At 36.0% G+C, this 19,330-nt stretch overlaps 1 protein-coding gene across 11 annotated transcripts in view; it reads left to right on the forward strand.

Annotated features, from left to right (window-relative positions):
* Positions 1–2,531: 2,531 nt before the first annotated feature.
* RUNX1T1 (RUNX1 partner transcriptional co-repressor 1) overlaps positions 2,532–19,330 on the forward strand; it is a 167,194-nt gene continuing 150,395 nt past the window's right edge. For 2 of the 11 annotated variants that reach the window (XM_074269626.1, XM_074269677.1), the window contains exon 1: positions 3,778–12,141. Coding sequence is in view for 4 of the 11 variants with exons in the window: in XM_074269638.1 (XP_074125739.1) it covers positions 17,984–18,020 (37 nt within the window). In the remaining 7 variants the exon portion in view is untranslated. The other 9 variants (XM_074269633.1, XM_074269643.1, XM_074269611.1 and 6 more) reach the window with 9 other exon arrangements.

A 19,330-nucleotide genomic window follows, 5' to 3' on the forward strand; every position in this document is an offset into this window, starting at 1 on the left:
ACTTTATTCATAAATCAGAGTAAGCAACTTTAAGCATTAACATTTCAAAGAGTAATTTTAAAAACTTAAACCCTTAAAAAAACAAAACAAAACAAAACAAAAAAAACCAAACACGTTTAAAAATTAGGTCTGGAAGGAATATAAGTCATTCCTAATGAATGTGATCAAATCATTATATTCAAATTCAACCTAATATGGGGAAACCCTACTATGTTATCCAACCAAACATTTATTTATAACATCTATACTATTACTTGCTTCTATAACTAATTTGTTATAATTTTTAACTATTATAAATAATTGACCATGGAAAACTCTTTTGTCTAATATTGCATTTTTGCAGAACCAACTGAGAACCTTAGGCAGAGTACACTTATTGTAGAAAAGTGTAATAAAGGGGAAATGAATACAGTTTCCCAGGATATGGCTTATCATTTTTAAATATCAAGAACAATAATAAATCATATTTGCAAGAGCTGAATAAAGTGTTAATTGAGGCCTTTTCTCATTCTAGGCTACCAACAGAGCTTTCTCAAGGGGCAGATTATTACAGCTCACACCTCAATGCTAGTTTGAGCTGACATTGCCTAGAAGACATCTCTAAAAGTGTTAAGTACTTATTAACATCTTGTATAGGAATCCTTCTCCGTGAAATTGTTATAGGTAAACCATGCATCTCTAAAGAAGGCACTAAGCACTCACTTACAACTGTATAGGAACCAGTAAACTAAACAATTCTGAGAAATTTCCTGCAAAGTGTAGTAAAATACTGTATAAATGTAAGGAATTCCATACATTAAGAACCAGAAAGATTTAATGTAAAGAGAATACTATTTGTGAAGGGAAGGGCAATGATTACTGTGAGAAATGCTCTGAATTTTTTTTTTTTTTTTTTTTTTTTTTTTTTACCAATCAAAAGCACATTTCTCTGTACTAACATATAAGGATCTCAGAACATATTTTGGCCTGATAAAGCAAGGTAGAATATAGAAAAGTATATACACTTTTTAAAAAAGGCTATAGTCTTTTTGAAGTCTTTGGGGCGGGAAGGGGGGAATTCTTGGTTATTTTTTTTCTAGAAATGTGCTTTGCAAAATGGCATGAAATGTAACAATGTAACAAAAACATTTCTTGGCATTAAATATAGCATTAACTTAAATTTTTTGATTTTTTCCAAATAATTTTTCAGTAATGTATTTTAAAATTGGAAGTTTCTATTGTAATTGCACAATCCTAGTATCAAAATGTATCTTACGTAAAATCATATATTGATGTTCATGTTTCAGAATTTTATAAATAAATATTTTTAAATGACTGGAATTCTTACTTTAAAATGTATTTTTACAAGATATTGTATTTTTTTAAACAAATATATTCATCCTGATATTATTCCATTCATTAAAAATCAGCATATATACTCTAGGTATCATATAAATTTCATTAACTTTTTTGTTTTCTGGGAAAATGGTAGGAAAAAAAAAGTTGGAAGCTTGAATTAACTTTGATTCCTTAAACTGAACAGCAGTGAAATTTGACATCATATTGCATTACAATAGAGTCTTCTAACACAGTAGACATTATTGTAATGCACATAATTTAGAACTTTACCATTTTAAGTTCTTCGACAGTTCAGACTATGCAAATACCTTTGAACTGAAGGAATACTTTAATAATATAAAGACATTACTTAATTCAAAAATTGCTTAGGCATTTGCAACTTGAAAAAAAATCTGATATTCAAATTGAAAAGCAACTTATTATCAGATACTAGGATTTAACATTACAATTCATTAGTCCATTACAATTCATTAGTCTGATATCCCTAGGAGAGGGCAGAATGCACAATGATTGTTTTCTGTAAATGAATTGCTAAAAATTAGTAGAGCCAATAAATACTTGAGAACTGTTAAGCTGTATTATTTGAAAGGAATGAAGCAGGGTTTTTCCCCACCTCAACATCAACACTTTATTTTCTTTATGCTCTCTACTTATGAACCTCTGAGTCCATCTTAGGCAATTTTTCATTTACAACCATGTTAGTAAAGAGCATATAATAAATTTTCAATCTTTATAAGCTACAAGTATAAGCTCTATCAGGAATAAGATACCCCAAAGTAACATTTCCAATTTTTCTTTAAAAAAAAAACATTTTCCAGTTGTTTCTATGCCATAATATATTAAAATGGATTTCCTCCGAACTAGATCATTGCAAGCCATTATTTAATTTTATCTGACTCACATATTAATGCTTATTATTCAAGTATATTTTTATTGTGTTTATTAATTTCTATTCAAAATAGCTGGAATTTTTTTCTTCCTAACTTCTGGTATGGGGGGGGGGCTATTTCCCCAAAGTATCCAAATATTCTTCTCTTTAAAAAATTACATAAAGAAGAGGCCTTCCTTAATGGAGTACTACAGTAGAAGTGGAAAAACAAGGGTGGGGGGAAGAAAATGATAATTGTTTTCTCTAAGGCTATTATCTAATGCGAAAGCAAATAGTCAGTCAGACTGAAAATCAGCTAACAGAAGGGGATTAGATCTGAGAGTGGCTTGATTTCTAGCAGTGCTGTCTCTTCAGACAGTGATGAGATACAGGCAGAGAAGCCAGGAGCTCTCCAGATGGCTAGGGAAAGTGTTCGTCTTGGGTTACTGCAGGGCAGTCTGGACTCCTAACGCAGGCAGGCAGCCTGGGGAAGGCATCATTAGGGAGGCAAGTTCCATGTCCACCCTGTAAAAGAGAGAGAACGACTGAAAGACTAGGCAGACTGCCCAAGAGAGACTGTGCTCGCCTATTGTTAACATATACTTGACCCCTCTGACCTCCTCACGACACAGATGTCTCCTACCTCTATCACCTCCCACTGCTAGAAACCCTCCCCCACCCTGCACCTGGGTTGCGAAGCCGGGGCCGGCTGCTGGCAGTATGTTGTTTGACTTGAGAGGTGGCTGGGAGCTGAGGGAGCCAGACTGATACGTGGGAGCCTTCTGCGGGCAGAGCCGCGCAGATTGCATGGAGCTCCTTCTTCGAGGCAGACGCAAGGCAGCCCTACAAATATATACATCGCCTTCCTAGAGAGTGAGAGGGGGATAGAAAACGAGAAAGGGGGGGGGGAGAGAGAGAGAGAGAGAGAGAGAGAGAGAGACAGAGAGAGAGAGAGAGAGAGAGAGAGAGAGAGAGAGAGAGAGAGAGAGAGAGAGAGAGAGAGAGAGCTTTTGACAGTAGCAGTTCCCTGCACTCCATATCACATTTGTCTGCAGCAACCACAACGAAAAGGAGGTGGGGGGTGGGGTGGAGAATCTCCCGCAGTAATTAGTTCTACGTGGAGACTTTGTTTTGCTCTTCGTTCTCGTCCCTTTCCTTTTTTGTACCAGAAATCTCTAAGCTGGTGCTGCTACTGAGCTCCAAACAGCTGGAGTTCTTCCCTGGGCTCGTTTGGTTTTGACGTGCGTGTGTGTGTGTGCGTGTGTGTGTGTGTGTGTGTGTGTGGACGTGGATACATACTCTGGACTGGCAAAGGAAGCTGCATTGCATTCCTCTCTCCCTCTCCCCTCCTGCAGTCTGGGCTATCCGCGTCTCCGCCTGGGAAGGACGGGAAGTTTTATTTGCAGCACACAGCCTGTGGCGAATGGTGGGAATCTCCGGCCCTTTGCAGTGTAAGTACGTACGCCTGAAATTAGGCTCTAGGAGCCGGGAAGGGACTGGGGAGGACCGGGCCGGGGAGGGTATCTCGAAACCTGGAGGTCTGGACCGAATGAAAGCACAGACAGGTAGGCGGACTAGTTGGGTGGATGGAACCGCTATTATTCTTGGCACTACGATAACCCCAATGTTTTATTTGCCCTTTCTCCGTCTCCGGGGTTGGATTATTTAGCCCAGGCGATGCAAGGACTGGGATGCCTTGGGTGTCTGGAGAAGCATAGCAGAATGGAGAGTTGAGGATAATTCTAGTATAGACTGCTTCATATAGAAACCTCACCAGTTGGTGTGTGTGTGTGTGTGTGGAAGGCTATTATCAACTTCGCGAGTCAGCAAAATGTTATAGATGAGGAATATTTTCTGAAATTATTGGAAACATTTACTTACGATTTACTCCCCCAAATTACAAGAGGCACATCTAAACATCTAACATCTATAAGGGGAGAACAAAACACTTTAAAAATAGCATGCCCTAATATATATTGGGCAGATTGCAAAGAAAAAAAAAAGACTAATATATTAGTTAATTGCAGATCATTGATTGTTACTCATGGCTTACAATTATTATTCAACAGTTTAAAAAAAAAAAAAGTAAGCTAAGGAAAATCCCCAACTTTGACGTTCCAGCTGTTTACAGTATGTACTTTGGGGTTAAGAAAATTGTCAATCTTGAAATACTTTAAAATACCTTTATAAAAATGTTTGTCTGGGAAGCCCTATGCCTTTTTTTTTTTTTTTTTTTTTTTTTATGACAAACAAAACAAAACAAAAATCCAAACCCCGACTAACAGGACTGGTAGTGTGACCACTCCGCACGAGATGCTGTTGACATTTCTCGGTTGCATCATCGTGAGAAAAGGCCCAGTCTGTGTGCCGGGTGCGTTTGCCTAGTACTCTGCGTAGTGTAAAATAGACCAAAGGAGGGCAAGAGACTTCAGGTTCAGCTTCTCTTCCCCTCCAACTCCTTTCCACTTGCCCCTTTCATTCCACTCCGGACTCCTTTCTTCATATTTTACTTAAGCAGCTGGCGGATATCGCATCTCTTAAGGTTTCTGGCATCTGAGTCAGCCTTGCAGAGCAGAACAAGTAGGAAAAGAGAAGGTACCCAGTTATTCTGGGTAGCACCGTTCCACCCTTTCCCGAAGGGCGCACTGGTCTTCCCACGCCGCAGACCTAGAGGGGTATGGTTCAGAAAACGACCGGGAGAAAAGTCGTCATGTTTGTACGGTCCCCTCTTTCTTCAGGCAGCGTCCCTTGCTGCTCTTCTGCTCTTAGCGAACGGTTTAGAAAGGGAGACTGTTAGCTTCCCCTTAACTGTCCTTTCTGCGGGACTCCCCGGATGGGGGGATAAAGTGGGACTATTCATTCGAACGAGAATACGTTTCTGACCCCAAGCAGCCTCTGCTCCCCACTGGACTGAGGCGAGTCAGATTATGCATTTAGAAACCGGGACAGAGCGCCTTGGGAAGGATAGATAGCCCATGTGCTGGGATCCCGGGAAGTAGGATTTGCTCCCAGACTGCTATACTAAAAATAACCATCCTGCTATCCTTTTCCAAACCCGTCAGTCCAGGAATGCCTTGCCAGAGAACTTGTTACCAGTTTAGTGTTGGGAGCAGGGAGATGAAAAGACTGGGTGGGGAGGGGCTGGGATAGAGCAAAGTCCAGGGAACGGAAACCTTTTCTAATTCTGCATGCTGTACTCATTTTATGGTCAAATCCATGCAATGAATATTTGCCTGAGATTCCTTTTTTGGGGGGAGGGGCGGGTGTAACTTTAACTTAAGCACTTCTCAGTTTGGTTTCTTTTGCGGAAGAAATCTACAAAACGTTAGGGCAAATAGTATGTATATCCAGGATCGGGGCTGGCGGGGTGCCCTGCGGGCCTCGGAATGCATTCCTGGGGAGATGAGGCAGCAGGGAGGGAGAGGAAGGGGTAGGATTGAATGGGGGGAAGAAAAGCTGTTCTAGCCAAACTTCATGTACTTAATATAACTCTGACCCTTTTAATTTTTAACATCTCTTCCCTTAATTAATCTGTTCAGGCCCTGGACTTAAATGGCTGTCCACAGCTGCTGCAAATTGATTTATCCCCTGATAAAGGTCGAGCTGCTGACCAAAGCAGTTTCCTTATGTGCAAACTAACTTGAAATCTGCTATGGAGGACATTCCCCACCCTCCTTCTTTTAAACAGCTGTACCATTTTGTTAAGGGCACTCCAGTGGTTTTTATCATCAGTTTTTGCTATAAATAAACTTACCAGTATTGGAGAGAACACAAGAGTTAGAATGGGTGAGTTCACACTTAAAAGCCTACAAGATTATTCAACTAGTCTAGGATAGATGGTTTATTAGCATTGTGGCCCTCAGTTTTAGTCTATTGAATAGTTTTACCTTGACCCTGTAAGTATTCTATTCAATTTGTCCTGGTCCTTACCCCATCATTCCTTGAAAAAGTTCAATAAAAGTTTAGTATATGGCTACTGGTTCAGTTGGCCATCCTGAGAGTGAAGAGTGTGATGATGTTATTGCTGTGGTTTTTGGCTTTACAATTCAATTGTTTACTCTCCCCCAGCCCCCATGTTTAGTCATGCTTTAACTTTCTGGTTATTAGATAATAGGAGTAAGGTGATTCTGATTTTTTAAAAAAATGTAATTGCCACCGTGTCTTGAAGATCTATGACAGTCTTGACAGTTTTAATAATTGCATGATTGACTAAGGTATTTCCTAAAGGCAAGGTAAATACGGAGGAAGTTTTAAAGTACATTGTTTTGTTTACTTGTACTATATTTAACATCTTTCTGGGGCTCTTAAATATATTTACACATATGTGCACTCAGAAGCCCTTTTAAGCATCTCTTTTATATTTAGTATGTAAAAATAGATTTTTTTTTTCAGGGTCTGAGAAGAAAACTACATTTTAAATGTCTGTTTCAGCTTTAAGAATTTGATTTTAAACCTTGTAGGCAATGTTTTCACTTGATGGACTAAATGTCTCCAAATCTAGCCTTTTTTATAATTTATATTCATTACAAATAATGGGAGGGGAAAAAGAATCTAGTATTGTTTTAATGCCTAGGGAACTCTGAGGCTAAACCAAAGAGTTTTTGAGATTGCACTCTTGATCTTCCTCAAACTTTCTTTGGCTATTTGTGATAGCAATTTCCAATACTCATTTAGTTTAAAATACTTAAAGGCTTACTCTACAAGGAGCATACTATCAATAGCTTGAGCATTGTGGTGTCAAGTCAGGTCATAGGCGACTGCATGAGCTGATACTACTAAATGGCTTTTAGTTTTAAAATGATTTGTGAGATTTTGTTAGAAATAAAATAGTAACTACAATAGGCTTATTTGATCAACATTTTTCTTTCTCCCCTTCTCACCTCCAAATAAATAAAATAATGGAGATTGGTCTTCTACATAATAGGTGAAATGTTTATAAATAGACGTTTAGCTTAAGTAAGCTTTTAAAAAAAATTAAGTGGCAAAAGGGGGAGCATGATGGGAAGAAAATGCCTCCACCTGGAATGCTGGTCAGTGGCTTGTCAGTTCTGGACATTCTCCTCTGTCAAATCCTGTTTCTCACTTCTTTGATATGAGCGTCAGCTGACAGGCATTGAATGCAAAAGCCGCTTCATTGAGGCTCTGGGCTGGCAGCCTAGCAAGCAAAGCATTCTGAAAAAAACTGGCACCTGCAGGATTTGCATGTGGAGAAACAAGTCAGTTTTCATCTTGCTGGAGTTCTTTACTGTAATTTATGTAAGCCGAATGAGAGGAGATATTAATATGTTACAGTTTGGGATTTTTAAAATGTTCTTTGTGCTACTAGTCATCCTGAAGTGAGTCATAGCTGAAACTGAGGAAGATGCACTTGATTTTGGTTAGTTATTTTAGCAGTGCATATATGAAACTAGTATCTTCCTTTTATAGTTTGCTTATTTGAAAAAGTAGATTTTCAGACTCCAGATAATTTTAATCCTTATTCATACTTAAAAAGAGAATTAAGTACTTAACATAAATTTGAAAAAAATGAGGCTTTGAAAGTTATAGATCTCAATAACCAGTATATATGTAAATATATATGTATACCTACATTACTATGAACTCCTTGTTTCCAAACTTTAGTAACTAAATAGCAAGATTCTTTAAATATATAAGCAAAAGAATTATTTAAGTTCTTAAATATCCTTTTTCTTGATAATAAAAGAAGTATATAACTCTCAACATAACTAATTGATGTTAAAAAAAATACCTTTGTGAATCCAAAAGGATCATCAACCCCTGATGAACAATTTAACTTAAAAAAATGGTCATAATCTGAAAAGAAATTTTCCATTCTTACTTTGTTCACTGTGGATATAAAAGTTCTTAAATAATGTTTAAAGAACAGTGGACATTTTATTAAAATAAACATTAGTTCAGTTTAATGGAGGTAATTGTAAGTGATAAGAGCAGAGCAGGTTATCTCTGTGTTGTTTAAACAGAAGCAGCTCCTTTGCACCGGTTCCAGTGGCCATCTGTAGGAGAGAAGGGCTTGCACCTGTCTGTCCACACTAATTATAGATTAGGGCCAAAGAAATGAAATTCGAAGAGGTTTTCAGCTAATGAAATCCATACTGATTTTATTGTAAATGTGTTTTATGTAAAGAGAGGGTGATGGCTGAGTTGTCAGCAGATAAATTGCTATGTAGCTGCTAGAGACTTTTTTTTTTTTTAAAGCAGGATGCTGTTGCATTAACAAAGATGAGGAAGGGGCAAAGATTCACCATTCAAAATTTTTATGTAAAAACAACCATCAAAACAACCTCTCTATCTATTTGATTCACATTTATAGTCACAGTTCTATTTGGAATCAGTATTATTGGGCTAGTGTGTCATTTGATGATCTTACAGAGGCAGAATTAAGCATTATTAATGTTTAAAATGCCAGAAGTTACACATGAAGTAGAGGAAGAAAATGTAGGTTTTGTTTGAATTTTGCTGATAAAACATTAGAAACATCCTTTCTCCCCCTATTTTGGTTTCATATACATGGGATATTAGAGTGAAATGAGTGAGGAATGCATTCTGCAATAAAAGGTCACATGAATGTCTACCACATCTGTTTATAGTAATTATGAACATAATTAACATAAGAATTACAAATGAAGTAATGACAAGCTGAGCAATGAGATATTATGCTATAATGGTCATATGTTGGAATTCTCACATTATAGCACACTGGAATTCACATAGTCAATGCAAAAAAGAAAATGCTAGATTTTTATCTATTTTAATGCTTCAAAACTTATCTGCCTGGGACAGATGGATTTCTTCCTTTATGTAGGAAGGTGGCCCATTATTAAGAGAGAACTAGCTGAAATTAAGATTTCTAGCCTCCACTCTGGACTTTGAGACAGCTGTGATTATAGAACACCACTTATGGCATATATTTATGCTATGATTATTTTATTACTATATTACTTTATTTTAAAGTTTGACTGTTTTGTAGTCACTGGTTTGCTCTAGAGAGTATTCTATATTCCCATTTGAGATTTAGTTGATATTTCTTCAATTGGAAATCATAAGTCTGTGACTACATAACAGTGTAAATATCTTCACTATGCCTTTACAAAAGAATTTAACATGTTTAATTTTATGCAGTTGTCCTCATATCTTCAGTAATTTTAGATGTATTCCATCTTTTAGTTTATGAATATAAAAGGGCCACTAACATTGATTTTACAGCATCTCAAGAGAACATGTTATGGGAAAAAAATTGTATTTGTAAATTGAGTCTAGTAATTAGGGATGTTTTTCTTCCTACTCTTGCATAATAACGTTTATGGATGTTGGTATGTAGTGTCTATTCCAAACTGGTTTTACTAAAATATTTAAGGCAGAAATGTACATGATTGTATCTGGGTTAGTTCTCAATGTGGCTTTCAGTAGCAGCTAAAGAAGGGGTGAAAGGTGACCTTTTGTGAAAGTAGGAATGATACCCTAGAAATCTAGTATTAAATTGAAAACATGTAAGAGTGACAGATTTTCATTCCTTTAAGAGCACACAAGCTTTTGTAAGGTATTCTGCCCAAATGGTTAGCTTCTTAGTAATGCATCTCCCTTCCTCCTCTCCCCCCCCCCCCTTTTAAACTATTGCACCAGGTCACTTTTTTGAAGAATTAAGAAATATTACCTTGTTCATGTCTCAGTGATACCAAGAGGTTTTCACATTATTGGATTACTGGAGGATTTGTGACAGGCCCCTTTTTATCTGACATTCATTGCATTGACAAGATTTTCACACATGCCCTTCCCCCATCCGTGCTCCTGCTTTTCACTTTGTATTACATATCAAATTTCCCTTAATTCTTTTCTGGAGGTGGGGGTGGGGAGAGAGAAAACCTATCACTAGTGTACACACACACACACACACACACACACACACACACACACACACACAACTGTCTTTTAGCTAAGTAACTAGAAAGGATTGTTTGGCTAAATAGTACCTGTCTTTGCACTCTCTACTTTCCAAGGTGATCTTCTCTATTTTTATTCCCCTCCCTTTTCAGTTCAATATGGTTAAAATCAACTGTCTTGTTAGCACAACTTTCAGAGTAACTGGGTTCAAAAGTATGCAGCACATTGGAGATCTCACTTTTCTTCCTCCTTAGTGAGAGCTTCTGAATCAAAGCTCTCCTGCTTTAAAATCTGACACACTACTTTCCCCATGCCTCCCCTCCCCCAAATATTACCAGCCCTTATTCCCTTCGCTGCACACCATTAATGCTTCTGATCAGGTGTTCCAAATTCCTGATGGATGCATTTAAAAGGAAAAGGGAAGCCTAAGGGGGATTCCCCGGGGTACCTTTCTTTTGACCCTTTTTGGGGAAGGTGAACCCTGGCCCCGTAGAATGCTTAAGTAGCTCTAGAATGTTTTGCAATTCTTGGGCCCGGGGCTGATTATGGGGAAATTTGAGAGGTCTCCCGCCCCAGTTAATATTTTGAGCTTAAAATTCCTATCACTTATAAGTCCAAACTTCAAAAATATAAAGAAAAACTATTCCCTAGACTCTTGCTTAGACCAGTTGAATTAAGTACCTACTATGTGCAAGGCCCTATTCTAAACCCTAGATTTATGATAGTGACCTAAAAAACCACTTTAGTAACTGAAAGAGAAATGACATGGCTTATTCTGGTGATACAGGCAATAAACTAGAGAGTGCTGGAGCAAGCAAGAGAGTTGGGCTGAGTGGAGCAACATGATTTATTTCCTGTGTGTATTGGACATTATGAAAAAGAGGGATGGACCAGCAAAAAAAGGGACAGAAATTTCCATTTAGGGTCAGTTAGGAAGATTGGATTTTTATAAACATAAATATGTAAATTTTTAAAAGCGTTCATTATGTGCATTCTTTCTATGTGTCACTTTTGTAATGTATATATATATAAATAACTACACATATCTATACATAAATAAATGTAGACCTTTGTTTATGAGACTGAGGTTTGACTAGACTGGTTTTAAATTGTGACTAAATATAAAAGAAAAAAAAAAACGAGTGTGATATAGTGAAAAGAAAAGTTGATGTGGAATCCCATAACTTGTGGTAGATTCTAGCTACATGAACTTGGACAGTTCACTTAACCCTAGTAAGCCTCTTGTTTCCTCATCTGTAAAATGGGGAGGGTGGGGAAAAGGATTTTTATTTCCAGGGATTTTTTCTAGCTCTGATTTCTAAAATGAAAGGTTTCTTTGGCATGCGTCTCCAAACAATATCCCATGTTCCATTTTAGGACAAAAGATTTCTTCTTATCTGGGCCAAGAGGGGAAATCTCATGGAATAGGTTTGACTTCCCCTTCCTGCAGAGGTGTTTAGGGCACGCAGTGGCAGGTTTCTGAATGGCCAGGGACAATGTGCCCTTGGCTGGCCATGTCCCCTGGATATCCTTTGCTAGGAAGAAGGCAGCTGGATGGAGTGTTCTTGCCCACTCTCACTTCCCACCCTTACCCACCCCCCTGGCATTTTTTTCCCTCTTTCACTAGGCTCTTTTCCCCCCTTTTTTCCCCTGTTCCCTTTTTTTAATTTCCCTCCTTTCCCTACTCCATCTCTATCTTCCTTTCCTCCCTCTCTCCCCTCTCAGTCTCACACACACCCTCTGTTTATTTTCCTGCCTCCATCTGGGCCCTGCTGATATTGTAATCACCCTGATGCACATTGCCTTCCCCCCTCTCTCTCACTCACACACTCACTCACACACAATGTGCCATCCTGACAAGGCTTTTACTTCAGATAAGCTTCGATGTGTGTTTAATGAATACAAAGCCGGGGCCAGGCTGCTGCTGCTGCTACTGCTACTGCTGCTGCTGCTACTACTGCTGCTTCTGCTTCTGCTGCTGCCGCCGCCTCTGCTGCCTCCATAAGCCACCTCTGCTCCTGTACTCCTGCCAGAAGGTAATCTCTATAAAGAGGGGAGGGGAGACCAAGGGGAAGGAGGAGTGGGAATGAGGGAGGGAAAGAAAAAAAGGGGAAGGCTGAATTTTTCTTTCCTTCCCTCCCTCTCTTTTCAAATGATGCAGAAGTCAATAAGACTAAGAGAAGTGAAGATGTAACCTGTTATCTGTCTCTCCTCTTAGCTGGCGGAGAGAATTTACATTTAAAGATTAGCTGGGGGAAGAAGAAAAATCTGCCTTTTGTTGTGGGGTTAGGAGGAAGCATCAGTTCTGGCCTTGGCGCTATCTCCTATCACCTCCACTATCCAAACAGGACCCACAGAGGTGAGATTACCCAAAGGGCCTTATCTCTAATTGGGTTTAGTTTTGCTGGTTTGAATGGGTTTAGGAAGACTCAAGGACTGGGGTGGGGGATAATGGATTATTTATTGACAGGACTTTAAAAGTCATTAAAAGGAGGAAATAAACTGCCCAGTGACTTTATTATATATACATCTTATACATACATACATTATATATATATATATATATATATATATATATATATATATATATATATATATATACACACACACACACACACACACACATATATATATACATTATATATATATATATACACATATATATATACATTATATGTATTCATTTTATTTATACAATATATAAATATACATTTATATGTACATGCATATGTGTAAATATGTATATATATAAATAAAATGCATATATGTATAATATGTATATATAAAATGTATGTATGTATTTAAAGTGACTTTGGAGAGACTTCCTTTAGATTAGATGATCCCTGAATGAAGCTGCAGATGGCTTTGAATGATTTAAGTATTTTATCTTCCGTCTCTGTTTTCTACCTCATTGTAGTAAAAAAAAAAAAAAAAAAGTTATATGCTTGCAGGGTGCATCTGTTTAAGTACAATGGATCAGGGTAGAGGGTGAAGGAATCCAGAAGCCTCATTTGGTGTTTGGCTTTGCTTTTTCTTGGAGTAGTTTTTTTTTTTTTTGGACATGTGAGAAGTTGTTAAGAAAATGTGGATTGGTGAGAAAAACAAATGGAGCATTATTTTAATTTTGGACTAATCTGGTGGTTTTTCTGTATGCTTTCAGCTCCTTAGTCCAGAGGAAAGATTTATTTTAATATGTTGGCTATGTCAGATAGATTTGCTTTAACATTGGTCATTTCCATTTCATGTTTAGAAGTGTAACTCAAAAATCTTCATGGGACAAAGTGAATTTTCAGTTTTGGAAACTAAAAATTGACTATTGGAAGTGAACAATTAAAAGGAATAAAATTGAAAAAATGTGTTCTAATAAGCAAGGTAAAAAGGTGTTTGTATAGATATATAGATATGATCCAGTAACTAAAAGCCTAATTAAAATTTGTTTAAAGCCAGGGGAGCATGTATCCTTGTTGACAGCAGCAGATCGATTGGGTAAGACAATAGAGTCCCATTATTTTACTTCTATTGACTGAACATATTGACATTTCAGGTTTGCGATTGCCTCAGTGAGCATGATGAAACATTGAAATTCACAGACCAACTAGCTAGAGTGGCACATATATTACTGTATGTCATCTCTGCCTTCGGGTTACCTTATCACTGAAGCAGAATGGTAATGGATGGCAGAAGAGTACTTCACATGGGTTAGGGCTCCATCAGTTAAGAAACTGACATGGACCAGGTCTTTGGAGCATCTTTAATTATACCTAGAATTATGTGCAGGGAGATTGGTGCTCATTAGTTGTTGTGAGGAGAGAGGGAGGGTGCTGCATTTTGAGTTTACCATCTGAGAAAGCAGACTGGCTAAACAAGATCCTTATATTTCATGTTTCATAATCTAGAAGACTCGTTTTAAACTTTTGCATTTAACACACCAGCCAATATCAGTAGTGAATTGTTGGAGTTGTAATTTAGATGCTTGCCAGGTTGGGCTGGGATGACATCTGTTCTTTCACAGTCTGGGATACTCCAAACCCCAAGCACCTGCTAAAGCTACATCTAATATAAAACATGTCTAAGGATAGTAAAGCAAACTTCGAAATAAGGTAATGGTCTGGGGCTTCTTCTTCTTCTTCTTCTTTTTTTTTTTTTGCTTCTGCTCTATTTTTGATTGATAATAACAGGAAAACAAAAATTTAGGAACACATGTATATGGATATATAAATATATGATCTGAACACACACACATACACAGAGTATATATGAAAAAAGTCTCTGCAGTTAGGGACAGAAATGTCAACTATAAGCTGTTCACCTTTTTATTCTCTTTACATTTTTTGGAAACTTATTTTCAATTATCTTTGGCTATATAATGAAATTGTGTCTTGGCCAAACCGAGGAAGGCAGAGAATTTTAAGCAGACAAAGAAGTTATAATGTAAAGAACCAATAATGATGCAACTCATTTAAAAAAAGTTTAATGTAAATATAAAGCAGTATTATGCTATTTACAATGTATGTATGTATGTATGTATGTGTGTATATATATATATATATATATATATATATATTATTGGCAATAAGTAGGCCACTAATGCTCTGAAAGATGGTTAGAAGAAAACTAGTCCTTTATACCATTTTCATGAAAATGTTAGGTTTCTGTTTGATCAGCAGGTGCTGCAAAGATGAAAGCCATGTGTACATTTTCAGAAGGCCAAAAGTGTCAATTCAGAAAAGGAAAGTGATAAGAGAAAATGCAATCAGTTTTCCTGTTTTCAATTTGTGCAGGATTTGAAGAGCTGTTTTGTTAAACTGCTACATCTGCTCCAATATGAATATTGAACTACTTCCACTAAAAATAACACCCTGTAATTTGGAAGCTACTGCAATCTTTTGTTAATGCAAGTGGGTTATTTAAAAACAAAAAAAAATACAAAAAAACCCCAATTTTCTATTCTGAAAATCTCTTGCCTAATATGCATTTTTGTTTATTGGCACTTTTATCTTTAGCAGATAAAATGGTATTATGCAATTAGGACTTGCTTGGCTGTAAAAGAGGTATCCATAGGTGAAGATCAGAGTGGCTTCCATAAAATAAAATGCATTTTTTAATGTTAAAAAAATACTGCATAAATATATTCTAATTCTTTGAAACTAGTTATTACTTACATGTTCCAGTAGTACATTATTTTTACCCATTGCCAACTAATAGGACATACAGTTAACAATATTTCATTGCACAGTGAGCTTTCTTTGATTTATTTCACCCTTATAATACCTGCAAATTTAAGTTTAAACCAATCAAGAATATTTTACTTACAGAGGCTTTCAGAATAATTTTTTTTCAGGCTTAAATAAAATGATTAAATTATGCTTGAGTGCCTGCATACAAAAGCATTGGTTTAATAGTGCTGCTAATCAAATAAGTTTTATGGACGCGGAAAGCACCCCATTAGAGAAAAATTGGAAGCATTTTACCAGTGACATATTCAAGAAAAAGAAAGGTTTGTTTTCAGCAATTTAAAGTTAATGATGATGATAAATAATAATAATAATAACTCATCCCTTTTTTTAGATAGTCCTATTGAAATTATCATTTGATCCTATACCTTCAATGGAAAAAATAAGTGAATGAAAGCATTTTTCTTTGTAGAACATAAAAGTGGGAAATTAGTATTTCAAGAAAGAATATTAACATTTTTAAAAAGCCAATTTATTTTATTTTCAGTTCTAAATTCTCTTCTCTTACTCCAACCCTTTTCCCTACCAATTAAGAAAACAAGAGACACAAAACCATTACAAATAAGAAGTAATGAAAAACAAATTTAAATTCTGAAATTTGGATGAAGCTCTGTGATTTACTCAATTTACATTTTTATGAATAGTTTGACTTATAATATTAAACAATATTGTCATTTCATCATGTCCTACTCTTTGTGACCCTATGTACCATACTGTCTGGTTATATCTTTCTCTAGGGGATTAAAAAAAAAACAAAAACAAAAACAAAAAACACCATGTAATATGACTTGCCCAGAGTCACACAGCTAGTGAGTGGCTGACATTGAATTTGAACTCAGTCTTCTGACTTCATTTATCTCCTGAAACACCTATCAGTTTCCTAAAGTAAATTTTAAGTCATGGTCATTAGGAAAATGATAGGTATTGGTCCTTATTACTTACATTAGTATACTCTATAAAGCTTTTAGAGAAAATCACAATCTTGTGTATCGGTAAAAAATATTCCACTAAATTATCATGTTTGATAATATTTGTCTCTTAAAACATCATCTATTAAAAAAAAATTGGCCAGTTTTAAACCTGTATTTTGCATGCAACAAATAAAAAAAAAAAGATTCAGTTGCACTTTCTATAATTTAGAATATATTATTAAAAATTTACAATATTTTTGTTTTATAACTTTCAGAGTTTAGTGACTTGAAGTAGATATATACACTTAATGAATATACAGTATCTAATATCTTATATTTAAATAATGACCCTGAGCCACCTATTCATGTACAAAATTCACTCTAATTAGTTTGTACAATTTCTTACCATGTATGTCAATTCAGTTTTGAAATACAGACAGTATTACAGACTGAGTGGTATTGCCAGTATTTCCATGGGAAAACTTCCAGTAACCCTTCTGTAAGCTGCTTGTGAAATAATGTCAATGCCTTCTCCACTGGAGCCAGTATGAGTTTAATGTACCATTCTTAATGTTTAGAACACTGAGCTTTTGCAATGTCTCTGTTTTGGGGAAAGGTTAAAACTATTTACAGCATTTGGAACCATTAGCAAGAGATGAGTTTCTGCAAACACTACCTAAAGTCTGATATTTTTCTTAAATTCTACATTAATAGAATTTCTCATTAATTAACCCAAGAAGGAAGAAGCCAGGGTTTTGTTGTTGTTGTTGTTGTTGTTGTTCTTGTCCTTTTATGTGGCTAACAATTTTTAATTAAGGTCATTAAGGCAAACACTATTTTGATAAAAATGACTTGAGAACACTAGTTTCATTTGAGTAGATTGAGAAGAATTGAAAGAAAGATATAGGGCCTAGCCCTTAAGTTTTGCCCCCCATTATCTGTCCTACAATTTACCTACCTGGAATGTGACTGCTCAGGTTCATTTAATCTATTCAAACCTGGGGTTTCTACATCACTAACATCAGTTTGAGGAGTTTTCAGTTCTTGAAATAGGGAATCCCTAGTATATTATGTAGTTGCTGGTTTTCATCAAGATCTAGCTATGTTCCAATGGTGAGAGAAGTTAGTTATTCTAAGTATATTTTACATTTCCAAAATTGTGTATCTGAAAGTAAACTTCCTTAGAGAATGCTCTTGGCTATCAAGTTGCAAAATGCTCTTTGAGAATTATATGTGAAGATTAAAAACCAGCTTTTTTTTTTATAGTATTTCCCCCATTTCTTTTAACACTGAGATTCTAGAAGCATCTGCTTTATTTTGTTAGATTTTTCTTTTTCTTGATTTTCCTTTCCCATATTCTATGATCAGAAAAGATTTCATGTGGACTCTGATAGAATTCTTTTACTTTTATCTATGCATAAAGAGGGAAAGGATAAAGGAAACTTTACCATAGATGACAGGGAGAAATATTTTAATGGTAATATAATACTTGTTAACCTTTGACAAAATTTGACAAAGTTTGCAAAAATGGTTTACCTAAAGGGATTCATTCAGTCCTCACAAAAAACCCTGTGATATAGTTTTTTTTTTTTTTTTTTAATAAATAACCTAATTTTACAGATGAGGACAACTGAAGCTCAGAAAGCCTGTCTCAGGGTCAACTCAACTAATAGAAGTCAGAGTTGGAATTTGAACAAAGTCTGTCCCGATTCTGTCTCTGTCTCTAATCAAGCATGGGAATCGTATGGAACATTGTCTTCCTACACATCAGTATGTATGGAACATTATAATGTACTTATATAAAGAACAATGCTTGGCACATAGTAACTGCTTAATAAATCTGGACATCAGATGAGTTTATTTTGTAGTTTGTTCCATGATTTCTGATAGGCAGAGGACTGCAACAATGTTCTTTATTTTTTTGTTCATTTATTTAGTCGTATTCAACTCTATCTGACTCAATGAACTTCATCCTTGGGATTTTCTTTGCAAAGATACTGAAGTGTTTATCATTTTCCTTCCAGTATGTTGCCATTTTGCAGATGAGGAACTGAGGCAAATAGGGATTTTGTGACTTGCTCAGGCTCACTCAGCTAGTAAGTATCAGAGCTGGATTTGAACTTGGATTTACCTGACTCCAAGCAAAGTGCTGTATCCCTTTACCCTCTCTCAGCCCCTAGCTGTTCTTTATTTAGTCAAGAATTATTGAAGATTTCAGTTGTTACCCAAAGAAAAGAGCCTGATTCATTTTCTTTAGCAGAAGCTGGTCTCTTGTAATAAAATATTAAGATAGATCATTTATATGAGAAAGGAGGAATAACTTAAATGTGGTGATGAGTTGATATCTGAAAGTGAACATTTTAAAGGATTTTTCAGAAGTCTCAAAGTGAACACTTCTAAGTGTTCACTTCTACCATTTCAAAGTTCAAAATAATAGAGGAACCAATGGTATCTGGGAATGAATCATTTCACCAAGTCAGATATAAGATCTTAAGTAAGAAAGTTTTAAAGAAATGGTCCTTTTGATGTTGCCTGATGTAAATCATTATGTCATTCTCAACTACTCATAACAAAATTGACAAATTTAGATTTTGCATTAATTTTGAGAATGACAAGAGCTAAGGGTTTTGACCAGGGTTGTTTGCTGTGGCTTAGCTAGTGGAGGGAGACTAAAAATATATCTATCTAGTTGGCAAGAATTGGAGCCTGATTTACAGAAGTCCCAATAATTGTCACAGGTGTGCTTCTCCTGTGATCTAAGAGGTAAAGACTTATATTTTTGTCATGCCAAGGAATGAATGAAGGAAACAAGCATTTATTAAATGCCTACTATGTGCCAGGCACTGTGGCAGGTGCTTTACAAATACTGTTTCAATATCCCAAGTGGTAGTTGAAGCCTACTATTCATCAGGATGTTTATTCATTCAATTGTAAGTTATTAAAGATTTGCTCTGTGCAAGTCACTGTTATTCATTCAATTATAAGTTATTAAATATTTGCTCTATGCAAGTCATTATCCCAGGTGCTAGAGATGCAAAGGAAAAAGAAGAAAAAAAATTGTCTGCTTTCAAAGTACTTGT

Source organism: Sminthopsis crassicaudata, chromosome 1 (assembly GCF_048593235.1).
Source record: "Sminthopsis crassicaudata isolate SCR6 chromosome 1, ASM4859323v1, whole genome shotgun sequence".
Classification (NCBI taxonomy): Eukaryota; Metazoa; Chordata; class Mammalia; order Dasyuromorphia; family Dasyuridae; genus Sminthopsis; species Sminthopsis crassicaudata.